This window comes from Phyllobates terribilis, unplaced genomic scaffold (genome assembly GCF_046119375.1).
Source record: "Phyllobates terribilis strain yellow unplaced genomic scaffold, ASM4611937v1 Scaffold_11__3_contigs__length_659146591, whole genome shotgun sequence".
In the NCBI taxonomy this organism is placed as follows: domain Eukaryota; kingdom Metazoa; phylum Chordata; class Amphibia; order Anura; family Dendrobatidae; genus Phyllobates; species Phyllobates terribilis.
The window spans coordinates 296937340-296953478 of NW_027362771.1; the positions used below are offsets into that span (position 1 = coordinate 296937340).

A 16139-nucleotide genomic window follows, 5' to 3' on the forward strand; every position below is an offset into this window, starting at 1 on the left:
TGCAAATAAATCCCAAGTAATGGTGACTGGCCACAACGATACAGTGAGAAGACAATCACTGCTGCTACATTTGTAATTTCTATAGCTGGGCTCAGGTTTGGGTGAAGATTGATTGCTTATGACCTGTTGAAAGAAACTCATGTCTGAAATGCATCGACTCTGCTGCCCTCTAGTGGCCTCAAATTGCGACTACACAGATTTTGTTTAAAGTACAGGTTATATTTATAGCTGATGCAACCACAATAGTACTACTATTCTGCCAGGGATCACGGTTGCACACTGTCCAGAAATGTCAGGAAGTCCCTAAAAATAGGGCACTTTCTTGCCCTGTCCGTTAAAAAAAAAAAAAAAAAAATCATGGACATCTTTCATTTTAAAGCTGAAGAATATTATACAGATTTTGACTGTAATTATGATTATTCTACAGTTTCCAGTGAATAGACCAAACCTAAGATAAAAGCATAATGAGCAAATACCATGCAGTAAATAGCAGTAGTACATTAAAATAACATAGGGTACTTCGTTAAGATAATTTTGATACAAAAGTAAAAGCCATCCCACCACGTCAAAGTGACCTTATTTGGGACAGTCCTAACCTCTTGTATTAAAACCTTACCATAAAGGTCAAATAATGTAAATGTGAATAAGAGCCAAGCAGGACCCATCTTCGCCCCCTCTTTTGATTGACAGCTCTGGCTTTATAAGACCAGAGGAGTACATGGCTGTACCAGGAACTGCACAAGGGCCCATTAACATAAATGAGTGAAGGTCGGCCCTCCAACCTCACAACTACAAATGGATTCTCCCTCCTTGATAGATCATCACTTGAACAGATACCCTTTTAAACCCCACAAGAGCAGTCAGCTACAATGTATAGGGATCCTGTAGTTTGACACAAAGTTGAACCTATACTTTATGGAGGCCGGCTTCATAATATGTATAAGTACATACCTCACTGCTACACACAAGCTCAGGAAATCTATGGATAACACATTTCTCTGCAATTTCATATAAATGATGATTCTTCAGACATTCCAAAATGGCCTGAGAGTCGGTGAGGGCAGAGCAAGAAGCAAAGTACCTGCAGAGTATTCAGACATAGGTCAGTTAGTAAATAATCATCCATGAAATTAAAATCATTAATCTCAAATTTTAAAAATATACATTTTTGTATTTTAAGTGCGTTAGCAATGCCAACATAACGTGACAGGCTATAAAAAGGAAACGAGTTTGATAAAAATTAAGTAAAAATTGAATGAATTGTAGGACATGTCAGAAGGTGACAATCTAAGGAGACACCTTATTATTTAGCAGCATGTCCTATTAGATCAGCGGTTCACAAGCAGCAGCCTGCATGGCTCCTAGTTGTGGCCCCCGCAGTGCACAGCAGAAGCAGATGATTGCATAGGTTTGTGATCAGCAGTGTCAGTGCCTCTGCATGGAGAACACTGGCGGCCAACAGCTCCTGTGCTGCTCTCTGACCAATCAGTGCTTTCCTTCAATGCAGAGGCGAGCTCTTTTGTTGTATTTTTATTTTTTTTTAAGTTTGGCGTCCTTCCCACCCCCAAGGAGCAAACTTAACGGGAAGTAGGCAGATCTTAAGCAGTGGGGGTGTGGCTTAGTGAGCCTGTGCAGACCTGCTACTACACAGGGCAACATGTATGTGCCCGACCTGCAAAAGAAAGCAGGCAAGTATTACACCGTGACTGAGGGCCCGTTTATACCGCCACTCGGGGCTGTTAAATGAACCCCAATCAGCTACAAACAAGCTGATAGCCTTTCCTTTATTGGCCTGTTTAACTCCTCCCCTTCCTTTATTGGCCTGTTTAACCCCTCCCCGTCCTTCATTGGCCTGTTTAACCCCTCCCCTTCCTTTATTGGCCTGTTTAACCCCTCCCCTTCCTTTATTGGCCTGTTTAACCCCTCCCCTTCTTCAAAAGAGCCAGAACTTTACTTTTCCATTGATATAGCTGCATGAGGGCTTGCCTTTTGTGGGATGAGTTGTACTTTTGAATGACTCCATTAATTTTACTATGATGTACTAGGAATGAGGAAAAAAAAAAAAAAAGAAGTACGGCGGCAAAATTAAAAAAAGAAATGCAATTTAGCAGTTTTGCTTTTTTTTTTTAACAGAATTCTTTATAATAATTGGTAAAAGTTGTAAAAAGAACCTGGCAATGTGATTCTCCAGATCAGTGAGATTATGGTGATGCCAAACATGTATAGCATATAAAAAATGAATAAATAAAGTGGTGAAAACAAGTTCAAAAATTCATAGAAAGAAACTCATCCGTTTAATTTTTTGGCTGGTGGGGCCCATGTGAAGGCTTGCTTTTTTGCGCTCTAAGGTGTATTTATGTATTATGTGGGGGCAGATATGACGTATTGAACATTTCATTTTCATTTTTTTGCAGTATTGTGGTGGCCAAGGCAAGGGGGGGGGGATTGTATAGAAATTATGATGCAAAGTATTCTAATTTACTGAGATAATGACTTTTGTGTTTTCATTGGCGGTAAGCCATAATCCTCAACATTAACAGAAATAAACACATGAAATAGATCACTCTGTAATGACTATATAATATATAAGTTTCACTTTTTGAATTGAAGAACTGAAATACATTAACTTTTTGATGATATTCTAATTTAGTGAGATGCACCTGTATATACATGCCTTTTGAAAGAAAATATATATATAACTTTTCACTGGATTTTGTAGCCCCCTAAGGGGATTTGGCCGATCGCTTGTCATATACACAGTATTAACGCAGTATGGCAGTGTATAGCAAAAATCACGGTTTCCTATGAATGCCAGTCATGGGCTGCCTCCATTATAACAGGTACACGGATCTTCAGTAGACTTTCCCTTGTCATTGCAACCCATAGGCGTCCTGCGATTGTGTCACGGAGGTAATTGAGGGAGAGAGAGGGGCGATGAGTGGTTACAACAATCTGACATTTAACAGGTTAACAGCTACAGGACTAGCTCCGCTCTACTTGCGGCTGTTAAAAGCAGATGATGGCTGAATAACAGTCATCATCGGCCACGAAAGAAGGGGATGAAAGATGGTGAATGATGAACAAGTACTGATATGTGAGCGATGTGAGTGTGCTAGGCCGGAGTCTGGTACGCGAGCAGTGTGAGTGCTGCATGTATCTGATATATGAGCGATGTAAGAGAATAGGACCACAACAGCAAGGGAATAATAAAATTCTTAAAGTGAGTGAATATACATGAGAATTTCATTATTTAGCCACCCCTTGAGTACCAATGACATAATTAGCATGACACAAAGCAGTTTAGGTTTTATTATGGCCCATTAGAGTAGAAAAAGATGGGCACTCCTGTATTACATTAAAGGGTTATTCCCAAAGTACTTGTGAAGACCCGAGGTCCTCCGTGGGCGTAGTACTACTCAGACAACACAGGGTGAGGGTAAAACAGTGTGGCAATACTTAATTGAACCACAAAACTGACTAACACCTAGAACAGTCCCAGCAAATACCCAAGATGGTACAACATTACACCGTCTCACTCTTCCGCTGGGCTGCCTGGGATAGAACAGCTGCGACTTTGGGACTTTCAGGGCCAACTACCTCAACCAGTGGCCCCCCGCTTCTAGCACCCCCCCCCCCCCCAACAGAGAGAAGGTAGCGGCAAGCTTAGGAAGCTAGCAGTCCATCGAGGTACAAGGCCAGGAGACCCGAGGGGCCCATCCTGGCCTCTCCGAGAGTTTCCATGGGGCCAGATGACCGGCTGGTCCCAATCTGGCTTCTCCAAATGTCTCCATGGGTTCCAGGCGACCGGAGGGTCCCACCTGGCAACCACAAACATATCCATGGGGCCAGGTGACTTCATCATCCCAACCTGGTCTCCCCAAATGTATCCATGGGCACTCTGATGGTCAAAGGAGCAAATCCATATCTTTCCAGTCATGGCCATATACCCTTAGGCAGGGATCATGTAGAATCCAAATCTGTGTCTCTTTGGTTAAAGCCATGCTTCCAAGCTGAGCGTCTCAGAGACTGATCTTTGATTCTCCCTGTAAAGTCTCTTTCCAATTTCTGTTTCAAGTGTGACTGCTACAGAAACACATCTCCTTTTTAAGTACACATCCACAGGTCAAGGGTTAAGGATGGTATCATTCCACAGGTATCATTGTTTGTGTATTTAATCAATTTACATAGTTGCTATAGGAAGCTCTTTAAATCAACATCTAGCTGACTTTTAGTACAATATGTAATTAGTATATTAACAAACATCATTGTTCACAGACCCAAGAGGAGAAAACAATCAAGGTTATACAAATCGTATTACCTTCTTGACCAGCCACAGAAATACACATACATTCATAAGTCAACAAAGACACAACAGTATATTTCTCTTGGCTTAACAAATCTAATCGTCTGGCTGATTAAGATTATAAACTGTATCGACACAGTAGTCAGTACTTTTTTCACTGTAGAACAGGGGATAACTTACTGATAGCTGGGGTCTTCAGAGTGAAAGCTTGCATACTCAACATTCGCTCCATTCAAGACAAGGCTCTTCCCGCTTCTAGGATATTACAGCCCCGTTCTCTGGCTCAACCACTGGGACCCCCAGCAATCCACATGCAATCAGTAACTTATCTTCTATTGATTGAATTAGGGATAACTTACTATTTGAAAAATCCCTTTAATGCTTTGTGAATAAATTCATTAACTGGAATCAGTACAATAATTGAAAAGGTATAACATGCAGTTACTGGAGAACAAGCACTGTTATGAATTTTAGTGACAACAATTGTAATATGCAAGTTCTTATACGTCTATCACAGAGTAGGGAAGTAGCGTGGATCAGGTCAGCATGCCTCTCCATTAAACTATCACAGGTATGAACACGGCACATTTGACAGCCGCTCTTCCCCACTGCAATTGGTGACCACTGGACTAGATCCAATATTTAATCACTTCTCCCATAAATGGGTGAGAAATTCTAATAGATGGAAAATCCCTTGAAAAAAAATGCAAAAACAGGCGACCTGCTTTACTAAATGAATGTGGGCATTACTTACCAGTAAAGTCCTGTCCCTTTTGCACTAATGGTAGGTTTACCATGTGAGGAAGCAGAATAAGATCAGAGAAAGAAGATAGAACAAAAAACATACTTTACTAGGTGTAGTATACAGAAGGGGTTGTCTGCAGTTATCCCATTCTTCTTAAGATCATCATCGACTTTCACTATAGTCTCTCCATCTTTTGCAAGATACCGGTGATACAATTTCTTCCATTTAATAAACTGAAGAAATAAAAACAGGACGTTACAAGCATACAAGATAATCTAAGAGGGAATCACGTAAATAAAAAGGAAAATACAGTCTGAGTTCTGGACAACGACGTGATCAATTATACAAATCTAAAGAAAATGAGAACAGAAAAAGACAGAAGACGTTTGATGCTACATTTATACAAACCGCTAACAGCTGCACCAGTAACGCTATATACTACATATACAAGACTCCAACGAAGAAGTACAGCGGCACTCACCACTGATGTATTCAACGAAGTACAGCGGCACTCACCACTGATGTATTCAACGAAGTACAGCGGCACTCACCACTGACGTATTCAACGAAGTACAGCGGCACTCACCACTGACGTATTTAACGAAGTACAGCGGCACTCACCACTGATGTATCCAAAGGGGTTTATTCCATCATAGATTTTCCAAAGACAATACAGAACAGGCAACAGATCTTTCACTTATATTCACAATTCTGACAGCCCTTAAAACTGTCACAAACTGTATTAACCTACAGATATGAGGTTAACCTGCAGATTAAGTGTTCTGAACCTGCCCGTCGCCAGCACTTAGAGCCCCACTGTTGAGAAAAAATTTACTTTTTTCCTCCCGGCAGAGCACGGCTTCCAGTCATAGGGGTGGCGTCAGCACGGATTCAGTCACCGCTCTGCAGGTTAGAGTTTTTTCACGTGACAGGTTCCCTTTAAGTGAAACATCCCCGTAAATACCTTTAATTTACAAAATCAAAAAACATTTAAGAAACATACTTAGGTTGAATAAATTACAAAAAGACTTAAAAGAGCAACTATGGGTTTAATATTTAGATCATAAATCAATAGTACACCTGAAAATAAGCAACTTTAGATTATATCTTATTGGAGAAATCTGCTTCTTTTTCTTCCTAGATTGATCTTTCCCCCAACTGAGGGGTAAAATCTGTTTTCAGTGACAAAAGATTATCATAATACTGATAGGAGATGACAGTTGGAGCTGTTAAAATTCTATGAAGGACAAAAAGGAGCTATTGGCAGACAGACATTCTACTGCAAGATCTCCTGAAACGGTTACAGTTCTCCATAGAAGTTTATGAGCACCAATTGCCATCTCAGTATCGGGAAAGACTGCATGCCCTGAAGATAGATTTTATCCATGAATTGAGAATTAGTAGCTAATGAGGGGAAATAAGCAGATTTCTCTAATGAAAATAAACTTTGTAATATATCTTATGTGTACTATTGATTTATATAAAAAAATAAAAATGTAGATGTCAATTACACTTTAATAAAAGCAACTTGCACACTAGTACTGATTATAAAAATGGACTCAGACAATTTTGGTCAGAGAACCTAATGCCTGATTACAAAGGCTTTCCACTCAACAACATCTTATGTCAATTGCCGCCTACTGATGACACTGCTTCAAAACATAAAACCCATAAACCGCATGAGCCGTAGATCACTACCACGTTCAGGCCACATGCGATCAATGAGTCGTGGGCCAAACTTTACCGGTTTTTAAGAGCGTGCATGTTCACTAAACCGCTAGTACAAGGAACGGATCATTTTATCAATGAGGCAAGTTAGAAGGTATTTAAGGGGGTGGTTAAGAGGTTCACGTCAGGGCAGGGAGAAGTGTGAAAACATGTGAAACAGCCAGTTGCCTGACTTGCATTGTTTCTGTAAGATCTATGACCAAATAAATCTTTTTGGATACGCAAGGCGAGAACACAATCTACAGCTATAGGGTTAAGCAGGAGAAAGCAATGCTGGGCGGGGAATAGAGCTGGAGCGACAGAGGGTTGGGAAGTGCTTCCACAGGTCCAAAACACTTGAGCCTCACTTGCTTATCGATTCAAACACACATTTCACAGTAATTGAGGACTGACTGTTTATCAAATAGTATTGCTGGTCTTGTCTCTGCAAGAACTACAAGTACATATAACTAGTTTGGTAGTGTTGAGGTTGAAATCTTGCTGACAGATTTCCTATAACAAGTCTGTTATAGGAAAAATGCTATTTTTTTTCAAAATTTTCATCAAATATCTGATAATTTCAGAAATAAACAAAACAAAAAAACATTTTTATAAGTGCCACGGAAAAAAAACAAAAACAAAAAACCTGGATGTCAGAACATCCCCTATTAACCTAACCCCATGCGCCTGCAGATTACATGATAATTACAATGGTGATTGGAGCTTAATGATACATTTTGTGGTAGTTCCAAATTAAAAATAGTTACCCTGAGTCATCAGGCAGTGCAGAATCCTGGCAGAGTCACTGAAAAAACGCCCCTTCCCTTTGATTGATTGCTCTAGTCTGGTGACATCAGAGTAATCGGTGACTCGGCCAGAATACCACACCGCCATGATGACTCTGGGTAACGGATTAACACACACGGGCGCAAGTTTTCCATTTAGAACTAGAACAAAACCACAAAACATAGTTGAGCTCCAAACACCATTGCTATTATGCATCTGTCTTCAGGAGCCTGGGGTCAGTTTAATAGGCGATTTTTTGAGGTCAGGATCCCTTTAGGTCAAAAGAATTTTTTTTTTTACTTAAAAACTATGTACGAACCAGGGGGTCATGGACCAAAGACTTCCATTTATGACAAACCAAGCTGACATTCTGATAGAGGTCCACAATTGGAAGGAAGCCGAATATACGTTGCAACAGTTCAGCAGGGAATTGGTTTATGTGTCCGCATGATGGATAGTTCTGGTCTGTCACACCCAATAGTCCATAACAAGACGCAGAAAGTGAATCCAGCATGAGACTCATTTCATCATCATCGTCCTCCTCAAAGAAATCGCTGGACGATGAAAGAACGTCCTCTCCTTGGCCATGTGCATTTGAATATTGGCTTCTACTTTCTATGGAAGAAAATGGCCTTTTCCTGCTGAAGATGGGATTTGATGGAGACGCATCATTATCACTGTCAATCTCGACAGCGGCCTCATCCACGGCACAATACATATCTTCTGCCATCTCAGGCGTATGGCTCCCGCTAGTGGATTGATCTGTGCTTACATCACCATGTGAAGTACTGAAAGAAGAGGCTGTTTTTCTTGCTTTACCTATAGGAAACACAATGCAAACAAGTAAATATTCCAATTCCAGCAAAAATTACTGTAGTGTGCAGGCAAATATCACGTACAGAAGCTATACAGATGTAGGACAATTTTTGCCACTTTACAGTGGAGCTGAAAAAAATCCAGAGCAAATAAAAAATAAAATAAAAACCAAAACATTAACTGCATTCTAGAGGGTGAAATGCACCATAGAGTTCTGTAATGTATAGGGCATGCTACAGATCAGCAGATTACCCTAAAATGCCATAAACATTTGTATTCTAACAGGAAGCTAAGATCCCCATCATGACTACTCAGCTCTCCACAACAAGACCTCTACTGCTCAGGGATAGGAGGAGTAACAATGGACGCAGGGGTCCCTACACCAACAGACTCAAGATACCGCTCCTATGGCCACATCCATGTGCGGATACTGCGAGCAAAATCTCCTGTACCGGCACCTGCACAGAAGTGGGCCTTAAAATAAAGAACTGCGGTAAGTAATGATGGGGTTTCTGGTCACGGAAATCCAGTTTCTGACTTGTGCTGCTGTTGCATTCATTCCCCATCCTTTACACTGCAGCTCTGCTTGGCCAGTATAGCTAAACTGTACATGCACAGCCCAACACAATCTCACCAATGCAAAGAGAAATTCAATTACAGGCAACTAAATTAACTAAAAAAGGAAGAGCTTGCGATGAAGCTAAATTTGAGTTGAGTCGGTAGGAAGATCCCCTCTCTAGCTTTAAAGGGAACATGTCAGCAAGTTTTTAGACCTCAAAGTAATGTAATGCCATCACAGTAAAGTACATGAAATGATGATTACTATCATATTTTTATACTAAAAACCCATGTCTCCCATGTCTTATAATCCATCAGCTTTTTCTTACGCAGATGAGCTTGCAAGTGCAGGGGCTTGGTTTGCACCAAGAACTCCCCTGTTTCTCCGACCTCCGGCTCCTCCCGGCGTCTGCTTCCTGCCAGTGATTGACAGGTCAGTCATCTGCGAGCGGTCTCCCACTCTGGCTGACATGTCGTGCTAGCATAGTCATTCCGGGGGGGCAGCGCATGCGCAATAATGTTCTGATGAAGTTGAGAGAGACCCAAAATATCCATCTGAGCATGCGCCACCCCTGGGAATGAGGATGCCTGCTCAAGATCTCAGGCAGGAAAGAAGAACAAAGAGACTGACATCTCACGCAGGCGCCATCATTCCAGAAGGAATTCTGGCTCTCTGCTCATCAGGACATTACTGCACATGTGCCGCCCCTGGAATCATGGCGCCTATGCAAGATGTCAACCTGTCAATCACTGCAAGAGGGGCCGGTAGAGGAGAAAGAGGAAAGAGCTGTAAATGCAGACCAAGCTCCTGCCCTTGAGAGCTCATTTGCAGAAGAGTGTGTGTGTGTGTGTGTGTGTGTGTGTGTGTGTATGTGTGTATGTGTGTGTGTATGTATGTATGTATGTATGTATGTATGTATGTATGTATGTATGTATGTATGTATGTATGTATGTATGTATGTATGTATGTATGTATGTATGTATGTATGTATACACATACACAGTACAGACCAAAAGTTTGGACACACCTTCTCATTTAAAGATTTTTCTGTATTTTCATGACTATGAAAATTGTACATTCACACTGAAGGCATCAAAACTATGAATTAACACATGTGGAATTATATACTTAACAAAAAAGTGTGAAACAATTGAAAATATGTCTTATATTCTAGGTTCTTCAAAGTAGCCACCTTTTGCTTTGATGACTGCTTTGCACACTCTTGGCATTCTCTTGATGAGCTTCAAGAGGTAGTCACCGGAAATGGTTTTCACTTCACAGGTGTGCCCTGTCAGGTATAATAAGTGGGATTTCTTGCCTTATAAATGGGGTTGGGACCATCAGTTGTGTTGTGCAGAAGTCAGGTGGATATACAGCTGATAGTCCCACTGAATAGACTGTTAGAATTTGTATTATGGCAAGAAAAAAGCAGCTAAGTAAAGAAAAACGAGTGGCCATCATTACTTTAAGAAATGAAGGTCAGTCAGTGCGAAAAATTGGGAAAACTTTGAAAGTGTCCCCAAGTGCAGTTGCAAAAACCATCAAGCGCTACAAAGAAACTGGCTCACATGAGGACCGCCCCAGGAAAGGAAGACCAAGAGTCACCTCTGCTTCTGAGGATAAGTTTATCCGAGTCACCAACCTCAGAAATCACAGGTTAACAGCAGCTCAAATTAGAGACCAGGTCAATGCCACACAGAGTTCTAGCAGCAGACACATCTCTTCAGCAACTGTTAAGAGGAGACTTTGTGCAGCAGGCCTTCATGGTAAAATAGCTGCTAGGAAACCACGGCTAAGGACAGGCAACAAGCAGAAGAGACTTGTTTGGGCTAAAGAACACAAGGGATGGACATTAGACCAGTGGAAATCTGACCTTTGGTCTGATGAGTCCAAATTTGAGATCTTTGGTTCCAACCACCGTGTCTTTGTGCGACGCAGAAAAGGTGAACGGATGGACTCTACATGCCTGGTTCCCATCGTGAAGCATGGAGGAGAAGGTGTAATGGTGTGGGGGTGCTTTGCTGGTGACACTGTTGGGGATTTATTCAAAATTGAAGGCATACTGAACCAGCATGGCTACCACAGCATCTTGCAGCGGCATTCTATTCCATCCGGTTTGCGTTTAGTTGGACCATCATTTATTTTTCAACAGGACAATGACCCCAAACACACCTCCAGGCTGTGTAAGGGCTATTTGACCAAGGAGGAGAGTGATGGGGTGCTAACCAGACCTGAACCCAATCGAGATGGTTTGGGGTGAGCTGGACCGCAGAGTGAAGGCAAAAGGGCCAACAAGTGCCAAGCATCTCTGGGAACTCCTTCAAGATTGTTGGAAGACCATTTCTGGTGACTCCCTCTTGAAGCTCATCAAGAGAATGCCAAGAGTGTGCAAAGCAGTCATCAAAGCGAAAGGTGGCTACTTTGAAGAACCTAGAATATAAGACATATTTTCAGTTGTTTCACACTTTTTTGCTAAGTATATAATTCCACATGTGTTAATTCATAATTTTGATGCCTTCAGTGTGAATGTACAATTTTCATAGTCATGAAAATACAGAAAAATCTTTAAATGAGAAGGTGTGTCCAAACTTTTGGTCTGTACTGTAATATATATATATATATATATATATATATATATATATATATATATATATATATATATATATATATATATATATATATATATATATATATATATATATATATATATATATATATATATATATATATATATATATATATATATATATATATATATATATATATATATATATATATATATATATACACACACACACACACACACACACACTATAGGTGTTATTATTTAACTTAGTGGAAGTGGTTGCCAGAGTAGTGGACAACCCCTTTCCCTTTAAGTGCTTTTGAGCAGCATGGAGATCCCTAGTACAAGGTCAAGTTCAAACTAACTGAGGAGTTGGTCACGGACTAAAGATTACTGGATCAATGGACAGAGTGGAATCCACAGCTCTAGGGGATGTACACTTTTTCCAGCACAGAGCACTGGTAACATAGATCTTATTGTTGTGTTTTATTAGAGATTTGCTTGCTCCTCAGTTTAAGGTGCACAAATCTCTCCTGGAAGGTGTTCAGCCTCAGGAATCAATGTTTCCATTCAGTGACAGTAAGCAGAGAAAAACATGGGGCTGGATGCAGTGAAGGAAATTATTTGATCCTTTGCTGTTTTTGTAAGTTTGCCCACTGACAAAGACATGAACAGTCTATAATTTTAAGGATAGGTTAATTTTAACATTGAGAGCTAAAAAATCCCCCCAAAAAAAACACATTGTATAAATTAGATAAATGTGTTTGCATTTTGCAGTGAGAAATACGTATTTGATCTCCTACAAACCATTAGGAGTTCTGGCTCCTACAGACCAGTTAGACGCTCCTAATCAACTCGTTACCTGCATTAAAGACAGCGGTCTTACATAGTCACCTGTATAAAAGACACACAGACTCAATTAATAAGTCAGACTCTAACCTCTACAACATGGGCAAGATCAAAGAGCTTTCTAAGGATGTCAAGGACAAGATCATAGACCTGCACAAAGCTGCAATGGGCTACAAAACCATAAGTAAGATGCTGGGTGAGAAGGAGACAACTGTTGGTGCAATAGTAAGAAAATGGAAGATGTAGCATCGGCGTCTCTGCCTCCTGCCTGGCAGAGACGCCGTTCCCCTCACCGCCGTGGTCCCGGTCCGGCGTCTTCCTGCTCCCCTGCTGCTGCTGTGGCGTGCACCACGCGCAGCTTCCCGGGCACTGTGCTTAGGGCGCGCGCTTCCTCCCTCTTAAAGGGGTCGCGCGCACAGTCCTAAAGAGTCCCCGGCCAATGGCCGGGGGACTTCCCCTTTATATGGCACCTCCTCCAAAATGGAGGTGCCTGTGCAAGGTTGTTGTTTTGTGTGCTAACACTTTCCTCAGCCCTCAGGTCCTGCTGCCTGTCAGTCCAGCCCACCAGTCTGTCTTACAGTCCTGCCCGCCAGTCTGCCAGTTACCTGCCGTGTCCGCCAGCCTGCCTACCTTGAACACCTGCCAGTAACCTGCCGTGTCCACCAACCTGCCTACCTGGAGCACCTGCCAGTAACCTGCCGTGCCCGTCAGCTTGCCTACCCGGAGCACCTGTCTGGCTATCTGCCTTACCTGCCTGCTTATCTACCCGGACCACCCGTCAGCCTTCCTGCTGTGCTTATCCGCTGTACTGGTCAGTGTTTTGATCTGCAACTAGTGCTAAGGAAAGAAAGGGGAAAGCTATCCCTACAGTAAGACTAAGCTGAATCCCTATGATGTAGCAGGCTGCCTGTTCCTTGCAAACAGACCAGCCTTAGTCCTCGGCTAGTCTGAACGAAGACCTATAGCATAAAGGAAGGGGTCCCTAAAAGAACTAAGGACTGGAACAAAAATGGGACACCTCCTGAACAGAGAAGGTTGTTGCAGAACACAAAAAGATAAACTGACAAAAAGGTACTAGAGGTCCCAGAAGGACCAAGCAAACTGACAGATAGGAACAGAAGCACCTGGCTAGCAACAGTCAAACAACACTGAAGTCCAGCACAGCCAAAAGGGCGGAGCTGGAATATATAGGAAGATGGTCACGTGACCGCAAAACACAAGATGGAAAAAACAAACAGGAGGGTTCTAACAGTCAGCTCCTGTCATCTGACCCATGGGAGTCACCTGCTCTCACACAAGGTCGGTCCACCTGCCCGGTCCCTCCCTGGTTCACGGAGTCGATTAAGCCGCTGTGTGACCTGGGTCGGTCCGAGTAGGCACTTAGTTACACCCCTCTGGTCCCTCCTTGCACCGAAGCACAGAGGTTCCACCACCCGGACCCGTAACAGTTTGCACAGACCATGGAACCCGGTGGCTCCCAGGCTCCTTCGCTCTCAGACCTGTATCAAGAGGTCTCTCGCCAGAGATCCCAACAGGATACTATCCTGTCCTATCTGCGGACAGTAAACTCCCGCCTGGACGCGCTGTCCACCCCGACTGTTTCCGTCTCTAACCGAGCCGCACCCGCTCCAGCGGCACCTCAACCCAGTTGCGCTGTGGCACCCGGCTTTGGACCCCGGCTCTCTGCGCCTGCCTCCAAGTTTTGGTGGTGACCCCATCTTATGTTGGGGCTTCATAAATCAGTGCACGCTGCACTTTGAACTCCTGGCACACCAGTTCACCTCCAACTGGGCCAAGATGGCGTTCATCATGTCTCACCTCACCGGAGAGGCATTGGCAGGGCTAAAACCTCTGTGGGAAAGAGGGGATCCCCTGGTGTCCGATCTTCTGGCTTTCCTCGCTGCCTTCCGGAAGGTCTTGGATGAGCCCGGACGAAAATCTTCTACTGCCTCACTTCTCCATCTCTGCCAAGGGAGTCACACTGTGGGCCAGTATGCCATACGTTTCCGAACCCTCGCATCTGAACTTGCCTAGAACAATGAGGCCCTGGTGTCCACCTTTTGGGAGGGTCTTTCCGGATGGATCAAGGATGAGCTAGCCGGTCGTGACATCACTTCCACCCTGGAAGACCTGGTGTCATTAGCTACCTGGATTGACATCAGTTTTCTGGAACGTGCTAAGGGGACGACCCGAGAGAGAAGATTTCCGCATCTCAATCCAACAATCCAAAGGCCAATCACGCAAACAGCAACCCCCCGGGCATGTTCGTCAGACCCTATGCAAATTGACCAAACCAAGATGGTCAAGTCTCGCCTGGAGAGACGCTGAGGGGAGTTGCTTCTACTGTGGCAGTTTAGAGCATCTGATCCGTTCCTGCCCAGGAAACTCCAGTGTCTAGGACCACTAGGAGAGGTTGTCCTAGGCAAGAGTAAATCCTCTCCGTCCTTGACTCTGTCTGTTTCGATTTCCAGTGGTGACACCCGCTTCTTCGAGATTGCCCATCTGGATTCCGGAGCCGCTGGGAACCTCATTCAACAGGCTGTTGTGGAGCGTTATCAGATTCCTACCGTACGTCTGACTGAACCGTTGGGGGTTGCCTCCGTGGATGGGAGGCTTCTTCCAGAAACCATCTTGCTTGTCACAGAGCCTGTAACCCTTCAGGTAGGAATGCTGCACTCAGAGAAGATCTCTTTTCATGTGCTGTCCGGTCTCTCTCACTCCCTCTTGCTTGATCTACCCTGGTTACAAAGACATGAGCCCGTCCTGCATTGGAGATCTGGTGAAGTGCTCCGTTGGGGTCAGGAATGCCATGAGTCCAGTCTGGTTCCAGTTCGTCCTGCTCAACCCCCATCTACTCCGGCTAATCTACCTGGTCTGCCGGCACCCTACTGGTCCTATGAGGACGTCTTTGACAAAAAGGAGGCTGAGACACTACCACCTCATAGGCCGTATGATTGCCCCATCGACCTGGTACTTCTCCCCCCCGCGGGCGAATCTACCCTTTGTAACTGGCGGAAACCTGTGCCATGTCTGAGTACATAGAGGAAAATCTTGCTAGGGGATTTATCCAGAAATCCACCTCCACGGCAGGAGCAGGGTTCTTCTTAGTCAAGAAGAAAGACTGCTCTCTTCATCCCTGTATCGATTACAGGGGCCTAAACCAGATCACCATCAAAAATAAGTTCCCCCTGCCTCTCATCTCAGAGCTGTTTGACCGCCTTAAAGGCGCGAAGATCTTCACCAAGCTCGATCTTCGTGGGGCATACAATTTGGTCCGGATTCGCCAGGGAGACGAGTGAAAGACGGCATTCAACACCCGGGACGGTCACTACGAATACCGCATGATGCCCTTTGGTCTCTAACGCTCCAGCCGTCTTCCAGGAGCTGGTTAACGACATCCTCCGTGATCTCCTGTATTCTTGTGTGGTGGTGTACCTGGACGATATCTTGGTTTTCTCTCCGGATCTGCCCTCACAACGGAGGGATGTTCATCAGGTTCTGCTGAGGCTCCGGAAGAATCGCCTGTACGCTAAATACGAGAAATGACTCTTTGAGCAGACCTCTCTGCCATTCCTGGGCTATATTATCTCCGAGATTGGTCTGCGGATGGATCACAAGAAGGTGTCTGAAGTCTTAAAGTGGCCCCGACCGGAGGGGTTGAAGGCGATTCAGCAATTCCTGGGCTTCGCAAACTATTACTACCTGTTCATTCCTCATTTCTCCTCCCGGACTGCTCCCAACTCTGCGCTCACCCGCTCCCATCTCTTGTTCAGGAGCAAATCCAAGGGAATGGACTTCCGAAGCGGAG

General features: G+C 43.7%; 1 protein-coding gene across 2 annotated transcripts in view; it reads right to left on the reverse strand.

Annotated features, from left to right (window-relative positions):
- FBH1 (F-box DNA helicase 1) overlaps positions 1-16139 on the reverse strand; it is a 104606-nt gene that overhangs the window by 77134 nt on the left and 11333 nt on the right. For both annotated transcript variants that reach the window (XM_073652465.1, XM_073652464.1), the window contains exons 3-5: positions 7861-8360; positions 5151-5281; positions 952-1081 (exon numbers count right to left, since the gene is read on the reverse strand). In XM_073652465.1, the coding sequence (XP_073508566.1) occupies positions 952-1081; positions 5151-5281; positions 7861-8360 (761 nt within the window). The remainder of the gene's footprint in view (positions 1-951; positions 1082-5150; positions 5282-7860; positions 8361-16139) is intronic.